Source organism: Microcaecilia unicolor, chromosome 12 (assembly GCF_901765095.1).
Source record: "Microcaecilia unicolor chromosome 12, aMicUni1.1, whole genome shotgun sequence".
Taxonomy (NCBI): domain Eukaryota; kingdom Metazoa; phylum Chordata; class Amphibia; order Gymnophiona; family Siphonopidae; genus Microcaecilia; species Microcaecilia unicolor.
Window position 1 is genome coordinate 29,698,286 of NC_044042.1, and position 17,325 is coordinate 29,715,610.

General features: G+C 43.2%; 1 protein-coding gene across 4 annotated transcripts in view; it reads right to left on the reverse strand.

The window, feature by feature from the left end:
* Positions 1-17,325, reverse strand: part of OARD1 (O-acyl-ADP-ribose deacylase 1) — a 35,809-nt gene that overhangs the window by 16,512 nt on the left and 1,972 nt on the right. For 2 of the 4 annotated variants that reach the window (XR_003943971.1, XM_030220727.1), the window contains exons 1-4: positions 14,247-14,359; positions 13,728-13,777; positions 12,687-12,831; positions 10,946-11,004 (exon numbers count right to left, since the gene is read on the reverse strand). Coding sequence is in view for 3 of the 4 variants with exons in the window: in XM_030220727.1 (XP_030076587.1) it covers positions 10,946-11,004; positions 12,687-12,831; positions 13,728-13,777; positions 14,247-14,283 (291 nt within the window). In the remaining variant the exon portion in view is untranslated. Of the gene's footprint in view, positions 1-10,945; positions 11,005-12,686; positions 12,832-13,727; positions 13,778-14,246; positions 14,360-14,382; positions 14,468-17,325 lie in introns of those variants that run through there. The other 2 variants (XM_030220728.1, XM_030220729.1) reach the window with 2 other exon arrangements.

The window sequence follows — 17,325 nt, forward strand, 5'->3', positions numbered from 1 at the left end:
CAGGTGGAGATAAAGAACTGAAAACTGAGCTGAGACATAGCTCTCCTGACATCCAGTCCAGCTCCTCAGTATTTACATAGGCAAGAAGTAAGGAGAAACCCAGAATAAACACAACAACCTTAAACAATTTGCTAAACCAGATGAGCAAATGTGTGGACCTCTCTCATCTCCAGACAACTTGTAGAGAACAAGAGATATGCAGGAAACACCATGCAAGGTGGCAGTCGTTATTTGACCCATTACTTACCCATTATTACCGACAAAACACCTCAGAAACCTCGGGTGGGCCTCTGGAATAGTGGGAAGGATGAATATAAAGAAAATTATCAGGTAAGACATAATTTCTCCTTCCATTATGCAGCTGCCCACTATTCCAGAGCCTGTGGAATGTTTAAAATCAATCCCTAGAGTGGGTAGGATCCTGGCACTGCTGCCCTGAGGACTGAAGCCCCAAAACTGGCTTCCGAGCATGCCACAACGTCCACCCTGTAGTGCTTGGCAAAGATATGCAGCATCAATCACATTGCCGCCTTACAAATATATACCAGAAACAGTAGGGTAGTCTTTGCCCAGGATGTCACTGTACACCTCATAGAATGAGCTCGCAAGGCCTGAGGAGCCTGTTTCCCTGCAAAGAAATAAGCTGACACAAAAGTCTCCTTCATCCATCTAACAATTGTAGGCTTGGAAGCCATGAGGCCAAGCTTCTGCTTACCAAAAAGCACAAAGTCTGTCTGATTTGTGAAACTTATTCGTGACTTCCAGACATCTAATGAGGAATCAATGCACATTGAAAAGCTTCAAGGAAGAATACGGAGCATCTTCGTCCTCTCTGCAAAAGGAGGGAAGCTCCACAGATTGGTTGACATGAAATGTTGATGCCACTTTCAGAAGAAAGGAAGGAACCATGTATAGGGAGACCCCCAGCTCTGAAAAGCAGAGAAAGGGATCTCAACAACAGAGAGCCCAAAGCTCCAAAACCCTAAATGCTGATGCAACAGCCACCAAGACGCTGTCCTTAGTGTAGGATCCTTCAAGGGGGCCTTCTGAAGTGGCTCAAAAGGAGGCTTCTAAAGAGTCTGAAGGACTAAATAAAAAAAAAAGGTTCCACTCTGGACATGGCATATGAAAGGAGGCTGCAAGCAGCCCACTCCCCACCAGACTCAAATAATATCTGGGTAAGCCACAAGAGACATATTCTGTAGTCAGCCCCTGAAACAGGACAAAACTACAACTACAACCTTAAATTTTAGAGAATCCAACACCAATCCTTTCTGAAGACCTGCCTGGAGAAACACTAGGATGTGTGCAATCTGAGAAGAGAAGGGAGAAAGTCTGTGCTCAGAACACAAGCCCTCAAACATCCTCCACACCCTGCATATGCAGAGCATTTCCAAGCCTGAATCACAACCAAGTCCTTTTAATGGCCAAGCCATATAAGACCAAATGGGCACAGATCCTTGCTTCAGTAGGCCATGTACCTGCAGAAGACAGAGAGGATCCCTGCCCAGCAGTCGAATCAGATCTGCATACCACAGCCTCCACAGCCAATTGTGGGCTATACGAATTATTCAACCCTGGTGCAACGCAATCCTTTTCAACACGCTACCTACCACGGGCCAAGGATGGAAGACATACAGTAGATGTGTCTCCAGCCAGGGTTGCAGTAGGGTACCGATCCCCATCGAGCACGGTTCTTTCCATTGGCTGAAGAACTTGGGCACTTTGGGATTCCTTTTCATCACTATCAAGTTCAGAAGCAGAGAACTCCATCGGTCCACTATCAGCTGAAAACCCTGGCACAATAGTTCTCCTGGGTGCAAGGAGTGCAGGGGTGTGCTGGTAAATTGTTAACAGGGGGCTCTCTCTCGCCAGCAAAGTAAAAGAGAATTCAGGAGGGGCCCAAACCCACATTTTGGGATCCATTTGTTAAAGTAGCCATGGAGAACCGGCTCCCAAAATTCTTAAAAACTTAACAAACGGCTCTCGAGAGCCTGTGAGAGCCTGCTCCAGCACACCACTGAAGGAGTGCCTGCTGAGAAAGTTCACCTCCACATTCAAGGGACCCAGAGTTGTAAGCTGCCGACAAGCAGAGAAGATTTTTCTCCACCAAACTCATGAGGGAGGCCCTCCACTGCCATCAGACAACTGTGGGTCTCGTCTTGCTTGTTGATGTAAGCCACCACTGTTGTATTGTCGGAGAAAACTCGGACCAGGGCTCCCACCAGAAAGGGAGCAAAGTCACATAATGCATTCTGCACTGCCCTGAGCTCCAAGTGAAATATCGACCACTGAGACTCAGCTCAATTTTCAGTTCTCTGTCTCCACCTGCTGGTTGATGGACACAACTATCCCACAGGTTCAGGAATAGTGGGAAGCTACATAATGGAATATAATTTTTTTTTTTTATTTTGAAGCTGGAGTCAGAGTCGGAACATTTTTACCAACTCCGACTCCACTCGAAATTGCTTCTGACTCCGACTTCACAGCCCTGCTTGAATTTATTTATTGCATTTGTATCACACGTTTTCCCACCTATTAGTAGGTTCAATGTGGCTTACATAGAACAAGGGGGTGGTTACAAGGTATCCCGCGAGGTTAACAGGTCCGTAGAGATAGTGAGAGTCTGTAGAGCTTTCTCACTGAGGAAGTGAGCCAGGGTAAGTTCATAGGAGTTTCAATGTATTACGTGACCATAGATTACAAAGTTATAAAATAAGAGTCGAAAAAGAACAATGTAAAGTCGAGAGGGGTTGCATATTACATGTCTATAGTTGGAAAGTTATTTTAAAAATGAGTCGAAAGACAGCCAGGCAAGATGGCGTCTGAATAGGACGTGTGTGAAACAGCTCCTCACTCAACTCCCTCTTGCTGTTTTTTTTTCCCTTAAAAAAATACATTTCCATGCCCAAGAGACGGGGCAAACAGAGGGCTTACCCTGCTCCCTCTGCAAGACAGGAATTGGGACCGATGGACCGTTTCACTGTTCCCAGAGTAGAATTGACTGGGCAACAACCCTTGCTGCAGGAGGGATCGATGAGAGGAGAACCGACCTACCTGCCTGAGGGAGAGACCACTCTGAGCCCAGAGGAACGGAGTCCTCCTTCGATGCCGGCAATGCTGGCAGACCAGAGCCCTGGATTGACTAGACCCGATGAGGAGATGTCTGATCTGGGAGCAGGGGCAGACTCTGCTAGCAGAACGCCGAGTGCAGCAGTGCTGGTGGTTACTGCTGAGAATACCGAAGGAGTAGGAGTTGAATCACAGAAGAGCAAGACTGGCTCTGAGAAAGGAGCTCAGGAAGAGGTAACATTGAAATTATTTCCTAAAAAACCGGAGAAAATAACCCTAGAAAAAATTTGGGATGCTTTGGAATGTTTAGAAGATTCTTTAACCCAGAAACTATCTCCAATAGTTAAAGTTACTCAATCAAATCAAGCTAAAATAGCAGACTTGGAAAAACAGTTGGAACAATCTAAAACTTTTGAACAAACAATTATACTTGAAAGAAATCAAATTAAAGAGAGCCAAATAATTTTAATAAAAGAAAATGTATACTTACAGAGGAAAATAGAAACTTTAGAAAATTTACAAAGGATGAAAACATTGAGACTTATAAATTTTCCTAAAGTTCCAGCTGTGGCTCCTTTAATAACATTCAAAAGATATCTTTCTGAAGTATTAAAAATTACTGAACAATTGTTTCCACCTGTAGCAAGGATTTATTATTTGGCTCCCTATGTTAAGAAACCAAGTGAGCGCATAATACCATCTATGGAAACCCCATTTGAGGAGCTAAATTTGAATTTATCACAAACAATTGAAGATGAACTATGTGGAGTACAACCTGCTACATTAATTATAGACTTTGTTCTACAGCCGGATCGGGACTGGATCTTGAAATCTTTCTTTAAACATAGACATGAAGTCTTTCTGAATTGCAAAGTCAAAGTATTTCCTGATATTGCTAGACAAACTCAGAAAAGACGTCAGTCTTTTTTGAAACTTCGTGATCGTGTATTGTTACAGGGGGGAATTTTCTGGCTTAATTTTCCTTGCAAATGTGTTGTTAAATTTCAATCAATTAAATATGTTTTCTTTGAGAGTGATCAGTTAGCAAAATTCCTGGACTCCAGACAAGAACCAGCCGTAAACTCTCTTGTGCTTCCTCCATTATTATCTACTCCGTGATAGGATAAGTGGGAACATGTTCTATTCATTTTTTCCTATGTTAACCAATTTTTGGATTGTGCCTTGCCTATAATTGTGGACTTTAGCAGTAATTATCATTTAATAGATTTTCTTTATAAAATATTTTCTTGTATGGTATGATAATACTCCTTTTCTGTACAAGTGTATCTTGCAAAATTCATTAAAATTATAAATAAAAAAAAAAATAAAAAAAAAAAAAAGAGTCGAAAAAGAGCGTTATATAGTCTGGTACGGTTGCATCGTTGGTCATGGAGACAAAAATTCAGTTAGGTCAGTTATCCTGTCCCTTAAATATTGTTCTTTAGTTGGCAGCATATAGAAGCTTGCTGGTTGTGTAGAAACTGAAGACTGAGGTAGATTACTACCCAGACCTGTAGGTGAGCATGTGGAGAATCATTTCAGAGGCAGTTCAAAGTCATGGATGTGAAGATGCAAGTGGACTCTTTTGGAGCCATTAAAAGTAGAGCAGATACTGTGGTGTAGTCCAACGGCAAAGGAAAAACCTGTAGAGAAATGGGAGTGATGCAAGACCTATGTGGCGCTTGAACTGTAACCACAGACAGATAAACAATCTGGCTAAGAAAGGGGCTTGCATGATCAGATGCTGTCATTTATCTCAGTGAATAAGGTCAAGATGATCAGATCAAACATACCTTAAGGATAATGTGGAATGAAGCGATGGTTATGGAGTGAATAGCAAGGGGCCAAGGTTTTTGCACAAACATGAAGGCACTATAGAGAAAACTGCTTACAACTATGGAGTACGAGACAACTCAGACGTCACACAAATAGCTATTGTGGCTTTAAAAGAAGGAGACTGTCCAGGCGTTATTCTCCCTGGGAGGAGGGGAGGGGAGGGAGTAAAAACATAAAGGAGTTTTTCTGTGAATTGGATGCGTGGCTATGTGGAGGAAGGAGAAATTAGGTCATACCTGCTAATTTTCCTTTCTTTAGTCCTACCAGACCAGTGCAGAACCTGTGGGTTTATGCTCGTCAACCAGCAGAAGGAGAAAGAGAAAAAAAGAACTCCCTTGTGCTTCGCCCCATAAGAACACCATGCAGCCTTAGACATTCAGTACTCCGAATGACAAAGCAAGGGACCATCTGTTTTCTACTTCAGTTGAGGAGTTGTACTAATAATACTCATCATAACATATTGCTGGTAAAGAAACTTTAATAAGTTAAACTGTTAGGGAAAACTGAACATTGAACCTGAAGAGAATTTGACGGTTGATATAAAGAGTAAGAAGTGGTTAAATAACTGGAAATATATTAGGGAGGGCCTCTGAACTGGTTTGGTGAAACTGAGAAAAGAAAATTCGCATGTAAGACTTTCCTTAGCAATCTCACCAGACTGGTCCAAAACCTGTAGGATGCATCAAACCAGTTCTCAATATCAGTAGGACTCCAAAATCTCTGCCAGAATAATTAGCAACTTGCATCCAATTATTTAAACCCCTTTCCAGGGAAGGAAGAAAACTATGGGGAACAAAGGAGGGGAAGGAAGGGGTGGGGGTGAGGGGAAAAGAACTCAGACTCTTCTGAGTATCATTGTTGCTCCAGAACAAAATTAAATTTGCTGAATGTCTCTTTCTTTTTTTTTTTTAGCTTAAAATCTCAAGTGAGGTACTCCTCTACTCAACTGATGCACAGTTCGCCAACTAAGTCAGGAGCTGCCTCAGTAACCACTCCAAAAGCTGCATGGTGTTCCCATCATTATCCACTGAAAACAGAGAAATACTGAGCATTCATTGTGGAAATGTTGAAAACCTGACTTGGTTGTGGCCCTCAAGGAGCATGGTTGCCCAACCCTGGCTTAGGGCATTACATTCAGGAACAGTAGGTATTTCTTAAGCCCTCAGATGGGTCACAGTCAAAGCCTGGGTCTGAGGCTATAAGGGGTAAAAGGAATTGTTTTAAGTAGGAGGCTGATTTTCTTGATATTCATCATCATGTTTGCTGTCTTAACGTAGGAGGAACAATGTGCATACAGGTACAGTCACTTGCACATGCCCAAAAGCCTTCTAGGTTTGTCTGGGCTCTGGAAGAACATATATGGTCAAGCAAGGTGGGGCTGATTCTATTCTGTTTATCCATGGAGAACACTTCACCTTTCCAGCATTTGAAAGTGAAGATGCATTGGCAAAATAAATGTGATGTTAGATCATCCACCAAAGGCAGCAGCATTTGCATTGCTAATTTGGGCAGTGGGACCATACTTGGGTTGCAGATACTAGATAAATATAAATGAGTGCTATTCCACCCAGTATGACCAGTAAAACCACCATAACAGTGCTCAGATCTCCAACGGGGATCTGAGCACTGCACCCAAAACTGAAAGGTCATCGGTGAGCCTGAGCAGAGGGGGTAGAAACAGGCACCGGTCACTGATGCTGGAACCAAGTCATTTTGGAGTTGCCATGAGCAACCACCATTTAATTCTGTCCAAATGTTTACTTGTACATCACTTTTTGAGAAACATGATATTATCTAGTCAGACAGCTATAGCACCCTGAAACCCAAGGGGAAAAGTATTTATATATTTCCCCCACTCCCAGGCAAAAGACAGCATCGCAGCACATAACCACATACTGCATCCTTCTCCCAAGCAAAATCTCTACAGTACATTCCAATCTTTCCTGATCCAGGCAAAGACAATATTGCAGGGCCACATCTCTGAGGGACTCAGATTACCACAGTAGTACTGCACTCCCCCCCCCCCCCCCCCCAACAGACAGGCAAAGACAGCATCACAGTACACTCCGGTAACATAGGGCTGACACTGAAAGAAAAGAGCACCACAATACATCTCCTTACACTACTCATGAGGCAAACGACACCACAGGGTACAAAATACATCTCCCACAGGAAGAAAGCACAATAGCAACAGCCCCCGGCCCATACTCATAGATAAAGGAAGCAAAACAAAGTACATTTTGTAGAACAGAACTGAAACAGACATCTTGTGGCTGGATATGACATACTGACATCAAAAGGCATGTACAGTGGCTCAGCCACTGTGTAAACCTGATATTACAGGACCAGGAAAGTACAGAAATCGCAACCCTGATAAAAATGCTGAGAATGAAGACATTGAGGTCACCTAGTATATTCCTATCCCAACCAATGCTAGAAAGACAGATGCAGTTGCAAAGAAGAAACACACCCAGTACAGCTTTGCTAATAATATCAAGTGACTAATATGTGTACATGAAACAGAAGATCAAGTACTAGGAGATGCAACTAGAGACCAAGAAAATGAAGCAGAAAGATGCCGAACCATCCGTACTGTACACCACTAACTTGATTATAAATCACACCCAAGTGCTCCTTGATATACCTGCATATATTGCACCCTCTGAGTTCCAGAAGGAAGCTCTCTATGACACAAGGAGCAATTAGATCTTACCTAATTGGCTTTCCTTTAGTCCTTCTTGACCGGAACAGATGGGTTATGCACTCCAACCAGCAGATGGAGACTGAGAACAAACTGTGCAGTCCTCAGGAAACCAGTCTACGCCTAGCAAAGCAGATGACCCACAGGAAGGAACCACCCAGAGAACCACCTTCTCTCGAAAAACCTGGAGGAAAGGCTCCCTACAGGACAGAGCCTGCAACTCGGAAACATGCTGACCCGAAACCGACGACACAATAAGCACCGTCTTCAAAGTCAAATCCTTCAGACTACAGGACCTCAAGAGCTCAAAAGGCGGCTCTATGAGGGCGGATAACACCAGGTTAAGATCCCAAGGCAGAACAGGCCTATGAACCGGAGGACGAATAAGACGTACATCCCAAAAGAAACTAATCACATCAGGAAGACTTCGGCTGGCGGAGGTTGGAGACCCCCACCAGCAAAGGTACCTGGCGGCGGCGGGGGAGCAAAAGTGGTGGGGGAGGGTTGGCAACGTGGGGATCGAAAGTAGAGGGGGCCAGGGCTAAAACTGTGGGGGCCCATGCCCCTGTGGCCCCACCTAGCTACGCCCCTGGTTGAAACCCTTTGCTCAGTGTGCAGAGGTGGCTAAGAAAGCAAATAGAATGTTAGGTATTATTAGGAAAGAAATGGAAAACAAAAATGAGGATATTTGTATCGCTCCATGGTGCGACCACACCTGGAATACTGCATCTCAAAAAAGATATAGTGGAATTAGAAAACGAACAGAGAAAGGCGACGAAAATAATAAAGTGGATGTGACGGCTTCCCTATGAGGAAAGGCTAAAGCGGCTAGGTGTCCTCCTTACGTCCTCTGTCTAAGGCTCTTGGTGTAGCGGCCCCGGAGCCAAAGCAACCACCGGGCTGCTACACCAAGAGTCATAGACAGAGGACGTACGGAGCAGATCATACAAGACATCCGACAAGAAGGAAGTGCCCATTTAGCAGTCTCCTGATCCACTAAGGACCAATCATCCAATTCTGTCCAAAACGTGCTCTGCCCAACGAAAACATGCCTGGGTTACGAAACCCCCACGAACCGCCAAGGCAGCCACATCAAAACTCTGCTTAAGCAGCCCTACCCAGTCGACGATCCTGGGGGTCCCTAAGGGCGGAGCCACCATCCACGGGCACCATATTCTTCTTGGTGACCACCATGGGGGGGGGAGCAAGGACTCCCGATCCTGCTCCGGGATGGGATAAAGGCAAACCATGGACTTCGCAACCCGAAAACAGGCATTGGGAGAAGTCCCCTGCGCCTGGATTACATCCCGAATGTCCTGGTGCATGAGGAAAGAGCGGGAGGATCTGAAAACTCCTTCAAGCATGGGATCCACCATCCAAGGAGCCTCTGGAAGAGACTCCTCGAACTGCAGCACGGAAGACACCTGGGAAATCAGTAATTGCAGCTCCTCCCGATGGAAAATGCAGACAACCAAGGGTCTTCCCCCAGAGGCAGCTCCTCCTGCCAGATGCCATCCCCCCCCCCCCCCCCCCCCCCGGCTGCTCCTGGTCCCTGAGGTCCTCATCCTCAGACCAGCCAGGTAAAACCTCTGACCCCGGAGAAGCACAGTTCAGTTCTTCCTCCTCCCATTCCCCAAGCACAGAAAGAAATCAAAGCCAGATGCCGGGGACAAAATGGTGGCAGTTTCACTGAAAAAAAGGCAATCGTCCGAACGGGCTCCTACGAGGATAGTCCCGCTGAAACTCCAGACACTGGAGTCGACATAGCTGCTTGCTCGGACTCCCCACATCTCGACTCAGTGCGCTCCAGAGCTACGCAGAAACCACAATGCCCTGTCGCATCCACTCCCCCCCCCCCCCCCCCCCAACCCAAGGCACTGGCAAACTGCACGGCGTTTAAGGTGCTGAGATGTCACCACCAAGAAAGAAAAAACTCCCGGAGAAGTGTAGGGACAGCAGAAAATCAACTGCCAAAGGGAAAAAAAGAAAAAAAAAAATCTGCTACTCTCTCTGTTTGTTTCTTTTTTTTTTTTTTTTTACATGTGGCTTCCCTGCTTCCCTATTTTGACTGACTGTACATTTGTCCTTTAGATTGTAAGCTCCTCGAGCAGGGACTGTCCTTATCTCTTAAGCTGTACAGCGCTGCGTAACCCTAGTAGCGCTTTAGAAATGTTAAGTAGTAGTAGTAGTAAATCACTAGTGACACTTGTTTCTTGCTTTTTTTTTTTTTTTTTTACCGATACTCAGGCCTGAAAGAAATAGCAAGGCAGACTCCACAGTGCTCCAAACTGCCAGTCTATCCGAAGACAGAGCCAGACAATTGAGGCTCACAAGCCAAAGATACCAGCAGCAGGGTCCAAGTGTTAGGAAGGACCCGACCACCTGGGTTTAACACCCCCTGGATGAAAGAGACCCCTGTGGGCCTCAACCTCTATCCAGCAGGCAGAGAAGAGGAAAGCAAAACCTGAAAGTATCTCTGGTGTTTCTTAAAAAATGTTTTAATAAAGAGAAAGAGTGTTTTCTCTTACCCAGTAGCCCCAGGAAGAAAACTCAAGACAAAAAAGACATTCCAGTGCCCACAAGTAACCAACTGTACAGGCTGCTGAGACTGAGAATAGACTGGTTTCCTGAGGACTGCACAGTTATACGCTCACTTGAAGCTCAGTTTGTTCTGTCACCATCTGCTGGTCAGAGTGCATAACCCATCTGTACCGGTCTAGAGGGACACTATGGAATGAAAGTATTAAGAACACTTGCAGTAAACTGGAGAGACTGAGATCTTATCCACTGCCCTGGCTTATAAGTGAGTTTCATTCTTCTCACAGTATCGCAAAACCAACCCATTTGGGCAGGGCTGGTGTTAGGGGACGGCAATCAAGTCAATTGACCTTGGTCTTTATACCCAAGGGGGCCCAAGTCTGCCTCAGGATGAAGGAGGTATAGTCTGAAAGCGGCTTTTGGGCCCTCACCCCTTCCCAGCTCCTATCCTGGACCCCTACATATTTAACATTGGCCCTGCATTTCGTGACACTGCCTAGTGAGGAAACCAGTGCTTCCTTTGTAATTAGAGGGTTAAAATAATAATATCACCATTCCCTTTCCAATAGTGCCACAAAATTACAGAAACACTAACTTGAAAAGCTACATAAGGAGCCCAGTACTGTTCTTTAGCATCATGAACGATCTTATGCTGAAGCAATGCCTTACAAGTCCTACAGACTGTGACTGGAATTCCTTTAGAATATATTTGACAGCCCAGTTTATTTTCAAGATACACAGTTCTGAGAGAAGCGAGTGCCCCTGAGACTTTAGACAGTCATTCCCACTGGCTCTTACCAGATAGTACACGAACCTCTCCCCAGTCCTAAGAATGGCCACTTCTCCAGTCTTCTTCTCTGAGGACACAAGCAAAAAAAAGATCTGGCTAGTGTCTTTTAATTATTTAGTGAAAATCAGAGCCAGAATACTAGAAACTCATTAGACAAGCGAATGTAGATAACCAACTCTGGGCTGGGACTCATCCCACTTCTATTTTTTTGTGACGTCATTGTAAAGACCACAGAAGAAATCCCTTTGTGCAACAAGAGATGAAAACCTGATGACTGTATCAGTTTTTACTGTCACTATGAAAATCACATCAAAACATAACAGTAAATGTTGGTTTTAATATAATTCAAGGACAAGTAACTTCATTGGTGGGCCTGGTTAAGGCCCCCCCCACCCCACCAGAACAGATTTTAACAGTTGCACCCAGGAAAAAATTAATAAACTCGTTAATTAATAGTCTTAATGGTTTCTAAGAATAACATAAAAAACAGATGATTAAAAAATTACAAGAGATTAGGAATAAGCTACATTAAACAGCTGGACCTTACAAACTATTAAACATAAGCTGTGTTCATAATGAGGCTGAAAAGCCGGAATATCCAGTGTCATGTGACTGGGTCTACAGCTCCCTGGGAAGATCTGAAGCAGAGGATTGGCAACCTCTGATGCATGTGCCACTGAGCACATACACTGGCACAGCAATCATTTTAGAAATGTGCAGACTGTCACAGTGCCAACGTTATGTAAGTGAGTTTATGCAAGGAAGAGACAGGAAACAGTTCATCAGGCCTACTGCCCCAATGACACAATTTCATTGGAAAACTGGAAAGAGCAGCATTAACACTGTGCAAGCACACAAATGTGCTTATGGCCCCTTCTGTCCAAACCAGGGACTGTGTGGACTTCAAGAGAAAAGACTGCACCTGGAATATTGTGTTCAGTTCTGGTCGCCTCATCTCAAAAAAGATATAAAGGAATTGGAGAAGGTGCACAGAAGGGCGACAAAAATGATAAAAGGGATGGGACGACCACTCTATGAGGAGAGGTTAAGACGGCTAGGACTCTTTAGCCTGGAGAAAAGGCGGCTGAGGGGTGATATGATAGAGGTTTACAAAATAACGAGTGGGGTACAGCGGACAGATGTGAAGCGTTTGTTTACACTACACAAGATGAAATTAGAATGTGGTAGGTTTAAAACAAATCGGAGAAAGTTTTTCTTTACTCAGCGCGTAGTTAGACTCTGCAACTCATTGCTGGAGAAGGTAGTGACGGCAGCTGGCCTTGCTGAGTTCAAAGGGGGTCTGGACAGATTCCTGAAGGAAAAGTCCATTGATCGTTATTAAATTTTGTTTTTTTTTGCCAGGTTCTTGGGGCCTGGATTGGCCGCTGTCGGAGACAGAGTGCTGGGCTTGATGGACCTTTAGTCTTTTCCCAGCGTGACGATGCTTATGTGCTTATGGATTACCAGACAGCAGAAAGCAAAACTTCCCTATCACCTCTATGGCTCTGTTATGCTAAGATTCTCCGACTTTAACCAAGAAAAATATTTGTGTTTTAAGGTTCTGATGTGAGGGGACATTACTTCCACTCTCAAAATTCACTCTTATTTCAGTCCCTGTCCCTTACAAAATATAGAGCTTCAGTTGGACCATGCACTACCTAACTCCTGGATAGCATATTGGCAGTTGTTAATATCAGGAGACATGAATGTCCCATTGCTTCAGCAGCAGCTGTCTGGGACATCACTCACGCTGCTCTCGCAGCTCCTGCACTCTGTTAAACTTCTTCTTAAAGAGAACTGCAATGCCTGCTCCCATTCGGCAGTCTTCACTGATGCAGTGAGCCAAGGAATCTGTCTCTGGGCATGAAAAGAGATCGCCCTTGATGTATCTGATCTGAAAAAAGCAGAGAACCCTCAAATAAAATACATTTTTAATATAAACAGTCCACCATTTTCTTGCAGAAAAAAAGAGTCCCTCCCACCAAAAAAAAAAAGCACTGATTCAAATGGGCACATGCAATCATTCCCTGTTGCCATATTGAGGGTCCCAAAAAACAACAAGGCAAACGATCTGCAAAATCCAATATGGAAAAAGAAGCCAGCAGATCAATATAACATCAAAAAGATTTTATTGAAGATACCGCAATTTTGATGTTATATTGATCTGCTGGCTTCTTTTTCCCTGTTGCCATATTGATGCATTATGTAAGTATTGACTGAATTATAGAAAGCTTAAGAATACCGTATTTTTCGGACTATAAGACGCACTTTTTTCTCCCAAAATTTGGGAGGAAAATGGGGGGTGCGTCTTATAGTCCGAAGGTAGCGATTCCGGATCACCCTCCCCCCGAGTTCCGGATCGCCCTCCCCTACTCACGTCAGCGATGTTCCCTGGTGGTCTAGTGACGTCGGGGCAGGAAAGAGCCCCCTCTTTCCTGCCCAGCGCGCTGCTCTCTGTCCTCCTCCGTCCCCTGTATGCTGCCTGACGGTCTCGGCGAGATTCAAAATGGCCGCCGAGAGTCTCTAGACCACCAGGGAACATCGCTGACGTGAGTAGGGGAGGGCGATCCGGAACTCGGACAAGACGCACCGGAGCACCTAGGTTTTAGAGGAGGGAAAAAGGAAAAAAAATTTTTTTCATATTTCCCTCCTCTAAAACCTAGGTGCGTCTTATGGTCCGGTGCGTCTTATGGTCCGAAAAATACGGTACATATTTTCAGTAAATGCTTAAATAAAAGTATTTAATATCTTGCCTATTAAAGTCAGCTAGCACAGGGTACCTGCACATACCTGGCAAGCCACAGGGTGCTCAGCAGGGCTGCTGGCCATGTTGTCCTCAGCTGTAAGAAAGAGAAATAGAGATTCCAGTCATCAAATATCTTCTGGTTGTGCTTGCTTAAACAGGACACAGGAATTCTATTTCAACTGGGGAAGAGGAAGAAGGTGCCGAGTTCCATATAGGAATTTGAGTACATATCTATCCAAGCTGGACAAATTCCTATTTTATAGATCGGACAGGCTATTATGGTCTCTACCTGGACTGTAATACCTGGGGCCACCCTACACTACTACGGAGGCGCCGTATGAAGGCAACGCAACATCAGGGTACCCATACAGACACATAAACCACTTGAAAAGGACCAAATCTATTGTGCAGGGATCATCAACAGAACTTTAAATCAAACAAATCCCAGCATCTAAATACTTATTGTCTGTCACCAGTTCCAATATGCTTAATCACTTAGTAACAAAACAATCACAAAAAAAGTTTTTTTTTAACCTCAGAACTATGGCTAGCTGAATGCATACCAATGATTTCCAAAATGCATTGCTGCCCATTCCTCATTGGTCCATTTTATCTTTTTTTTTTTTCAATAATTTGCTACTCATAGAACTTGTTTCTCATATAACTTTTGTGCAACTTTTGTTTAAAAAAGTACTTAACTTTTAAATATTTTCAGTCGCTGATACAACTCAGACCCTCTGCCAATATGGTCAAGTTTCGTTCACTTCATCAGGGTAGAAGTTCGCTAAAATCCAAAAAAGTAAGCATTAGCACAAATGAAGATCACGTTCTCCAGTACAAAATTTTAAAATATCACGTTTTCTACCGTGACCAGACTCATTCTCGTAATACTGTACCGTTACTTCCCACAGCAGTGCAACTGCGGCAGTGTCTTTGCCGCTGTTTACATGATACTCACGTGGTCGGCAACTCAAATTCCAATAGGACCACACATCAGGAAAGAAACAGCCAATCACACCGGAGACCACCACCAGCTCCGCATTCAAACTAAAAGGCTGCAATGTATTTAATTGATAAATCCCAGCGCCGTTCTTTAAAGCTCAGTAGCTGTTCAGCATTCCCACCATCCCTCCCTAGCTGAACCACATCAATTACTCTCCATCTGAGATCTTGCCATTGATGTTTATATTCGTCCCAATGTAGAAGAGGAGGAGCTGTGAGGATTTTAATAATCTGAGATTTATGTTCTGTAAGGTGTTTTTTAATCGGATGAATAGTACATCCTACATATACCAACTTGAAGGGACAAATTATTGCATAGATGACATTCTTAAAGTTATAATTAGTGTGTGAATGAGATGTTATATGGCAACAATTCATAAGACATTCCCAATCTGCACCTTCTAGTGTAAGTGGAACCACTGACACCCTTCACATTTAAAATGTCCCACTGTCTCAAAGTGTATCAATATGGTCCTATCACTTATAAGATAAGCATTCCCAACAGTTTTATTGCATTTAAACACACAAAAAGGATGATCTTCAAATTGATTGTGTATCACATACTGTTTATTGTAAGCCACATTGAACTCAAACTTGTTTGGGATAATGTGGGATATAAATGTCACAAATAAATAAAATAAATCTGCAAAACGTGTCAGTATAAATGAATCACAGTAGCCACTTTAGAACTCAAAGTAGAAAACAGTAAAACCGCTACTAATCTCTCTTCCTTTCTTGGTTGACGATATTGTAACAATAAGTCTCTCTGCGCATATTTAGCTCTCAAATATGCTCAACATATAGTTCTCAAAGGATATCCTCTCTCTAAAAAACGATTACATAGTTTGCTAGCTTGATGTTCACACACATTTTTTGAGGAACAAATGCATCTAATACGTAGAAATTGACACACTGGTAAGCTTGCTCGCAGGTGGTAAGGATGGAAAAATGCAGCAAAGCATTCCAAGAAGTGTGTTTTTGATATAAAGTTGTTTGTGTACTACATCCTTCCCTATATGGCCAAACTTGGTCATGTCAGCAGAGGGTCCGAGTTGTAGCAGCGACTGAAAATATTTAAAAGTTAAGTACTTTAACTGGTTTTTAACAAAAGTTGCAAAAAAGTTACATGAGAAGCAAGTTATATGAGTATCAAATTATTGAAAATAAAAAGGCAAAAATGGACCAATGAGGAATGGGCAGCAATGCATTTTGGAAATGATTGGTATGCATTTGGCTAGCCATAGTTCTGAGGTTCCCCCCCAAATGTTTTTGCGATTATGTTTTGTTACTGAGGGTTTCTTTTACAAAGCTGTACTAGCGATTCCCGAGCGGCAAATGAGGGGAAGCCCATACGAATTGAATGGTCTTCATTCAATTTGATACCAGCAGTGGAGGTAAAATCATGCAGAAAATGTTCTCTAAAGAACAGCGTTTAATCTATGAATGGAATTTTTTTTTATTTGTTACATTTGTATCCCACATTTTCCCACCTATTTGCAGGCTCAATGTGGCTTACATTTTACCGTAGTGGCGTTCGCCATTTCCGGTATGAACAAATACAAGGTGTTATTGTGGTGGAATAAGGTTCATGTAAGGTAGGTATGATGGGGTATTTAGGGAGTACGAGGGAAGTATAGTGAGCCCTTCCAGTCTGAACAAAGAGGTGGAGTGACTGGGGATATGCACCCGACATACTCAATGGGCTTTAAATAGGACGAAGGAGATGGTTAATGCGCATGGTCTGGCATCGTTGAGAGCAGGGCACCATTGTTCCTGGTACCGGTTGGAGGTCTGCCTTGTTTATGGAGCCAAAATTTGTTAGAATCGTCAATAAGGTAAATAGCTGATTATATTAAGATATAAGAAGGGGGGACAGAGATACAGTGATAAGGTAAATAGCTGATTATATTAAGATATAAGAAGGGGGAACAGAGATACAGTGATATTAGGCTTCCTCTATGCTATTTTATGTTAAATCCCTGAAGACACATTTGGTGAAACGCAGTGACTGCATCGGGGTTGACACCAGATTTGAGAAATGGTAGATTCAGAACGGAATCTGAAAAGGGAATCGTGATTACGAATTATTACCCTAACGGATATGAGTTCATTACTTGACCACTGAAGGATCTGATGGTTACTGAATTTCCATATGGCCAAGCAAGTTATTATGAACATTTATTCAGCTCACAGTTCCAACCAATAGACTATTTCAATGCCAGTTGGGACTGGTTTAAAAAAGGAGATATTATAAAAATAGTAAAACAAATATGTTGTAAAACTTGGAAAGGAAAATCATATACTGGCAGATTGAGTGTGTTTTGCATTTATGTAAACATTATTTCTTCAAGAGAAAGAGTAGGAAATAATTTTAACGTTAGCAGGTTGTTTGATTGGATGGTATGAGTACGTATGAGCTTCTGTGGTGGGAATGCGAGAGAGAATTAAGCAAGAGGCGGCATAGTTAAAAAAGTGTTTTGTTATAAAATAAAGTCAACTATGAAAGTGTTAAATGTAGTTAGTTTTTGGAGAGGTAATGAATATGCATGAGAAAGACCTATACACAATGGGTGTAGTGGGCATGCACATCTTTCTCATGTATATATTTTCAGAAGGCGTTTGACAAAGTGCCGCACGAAA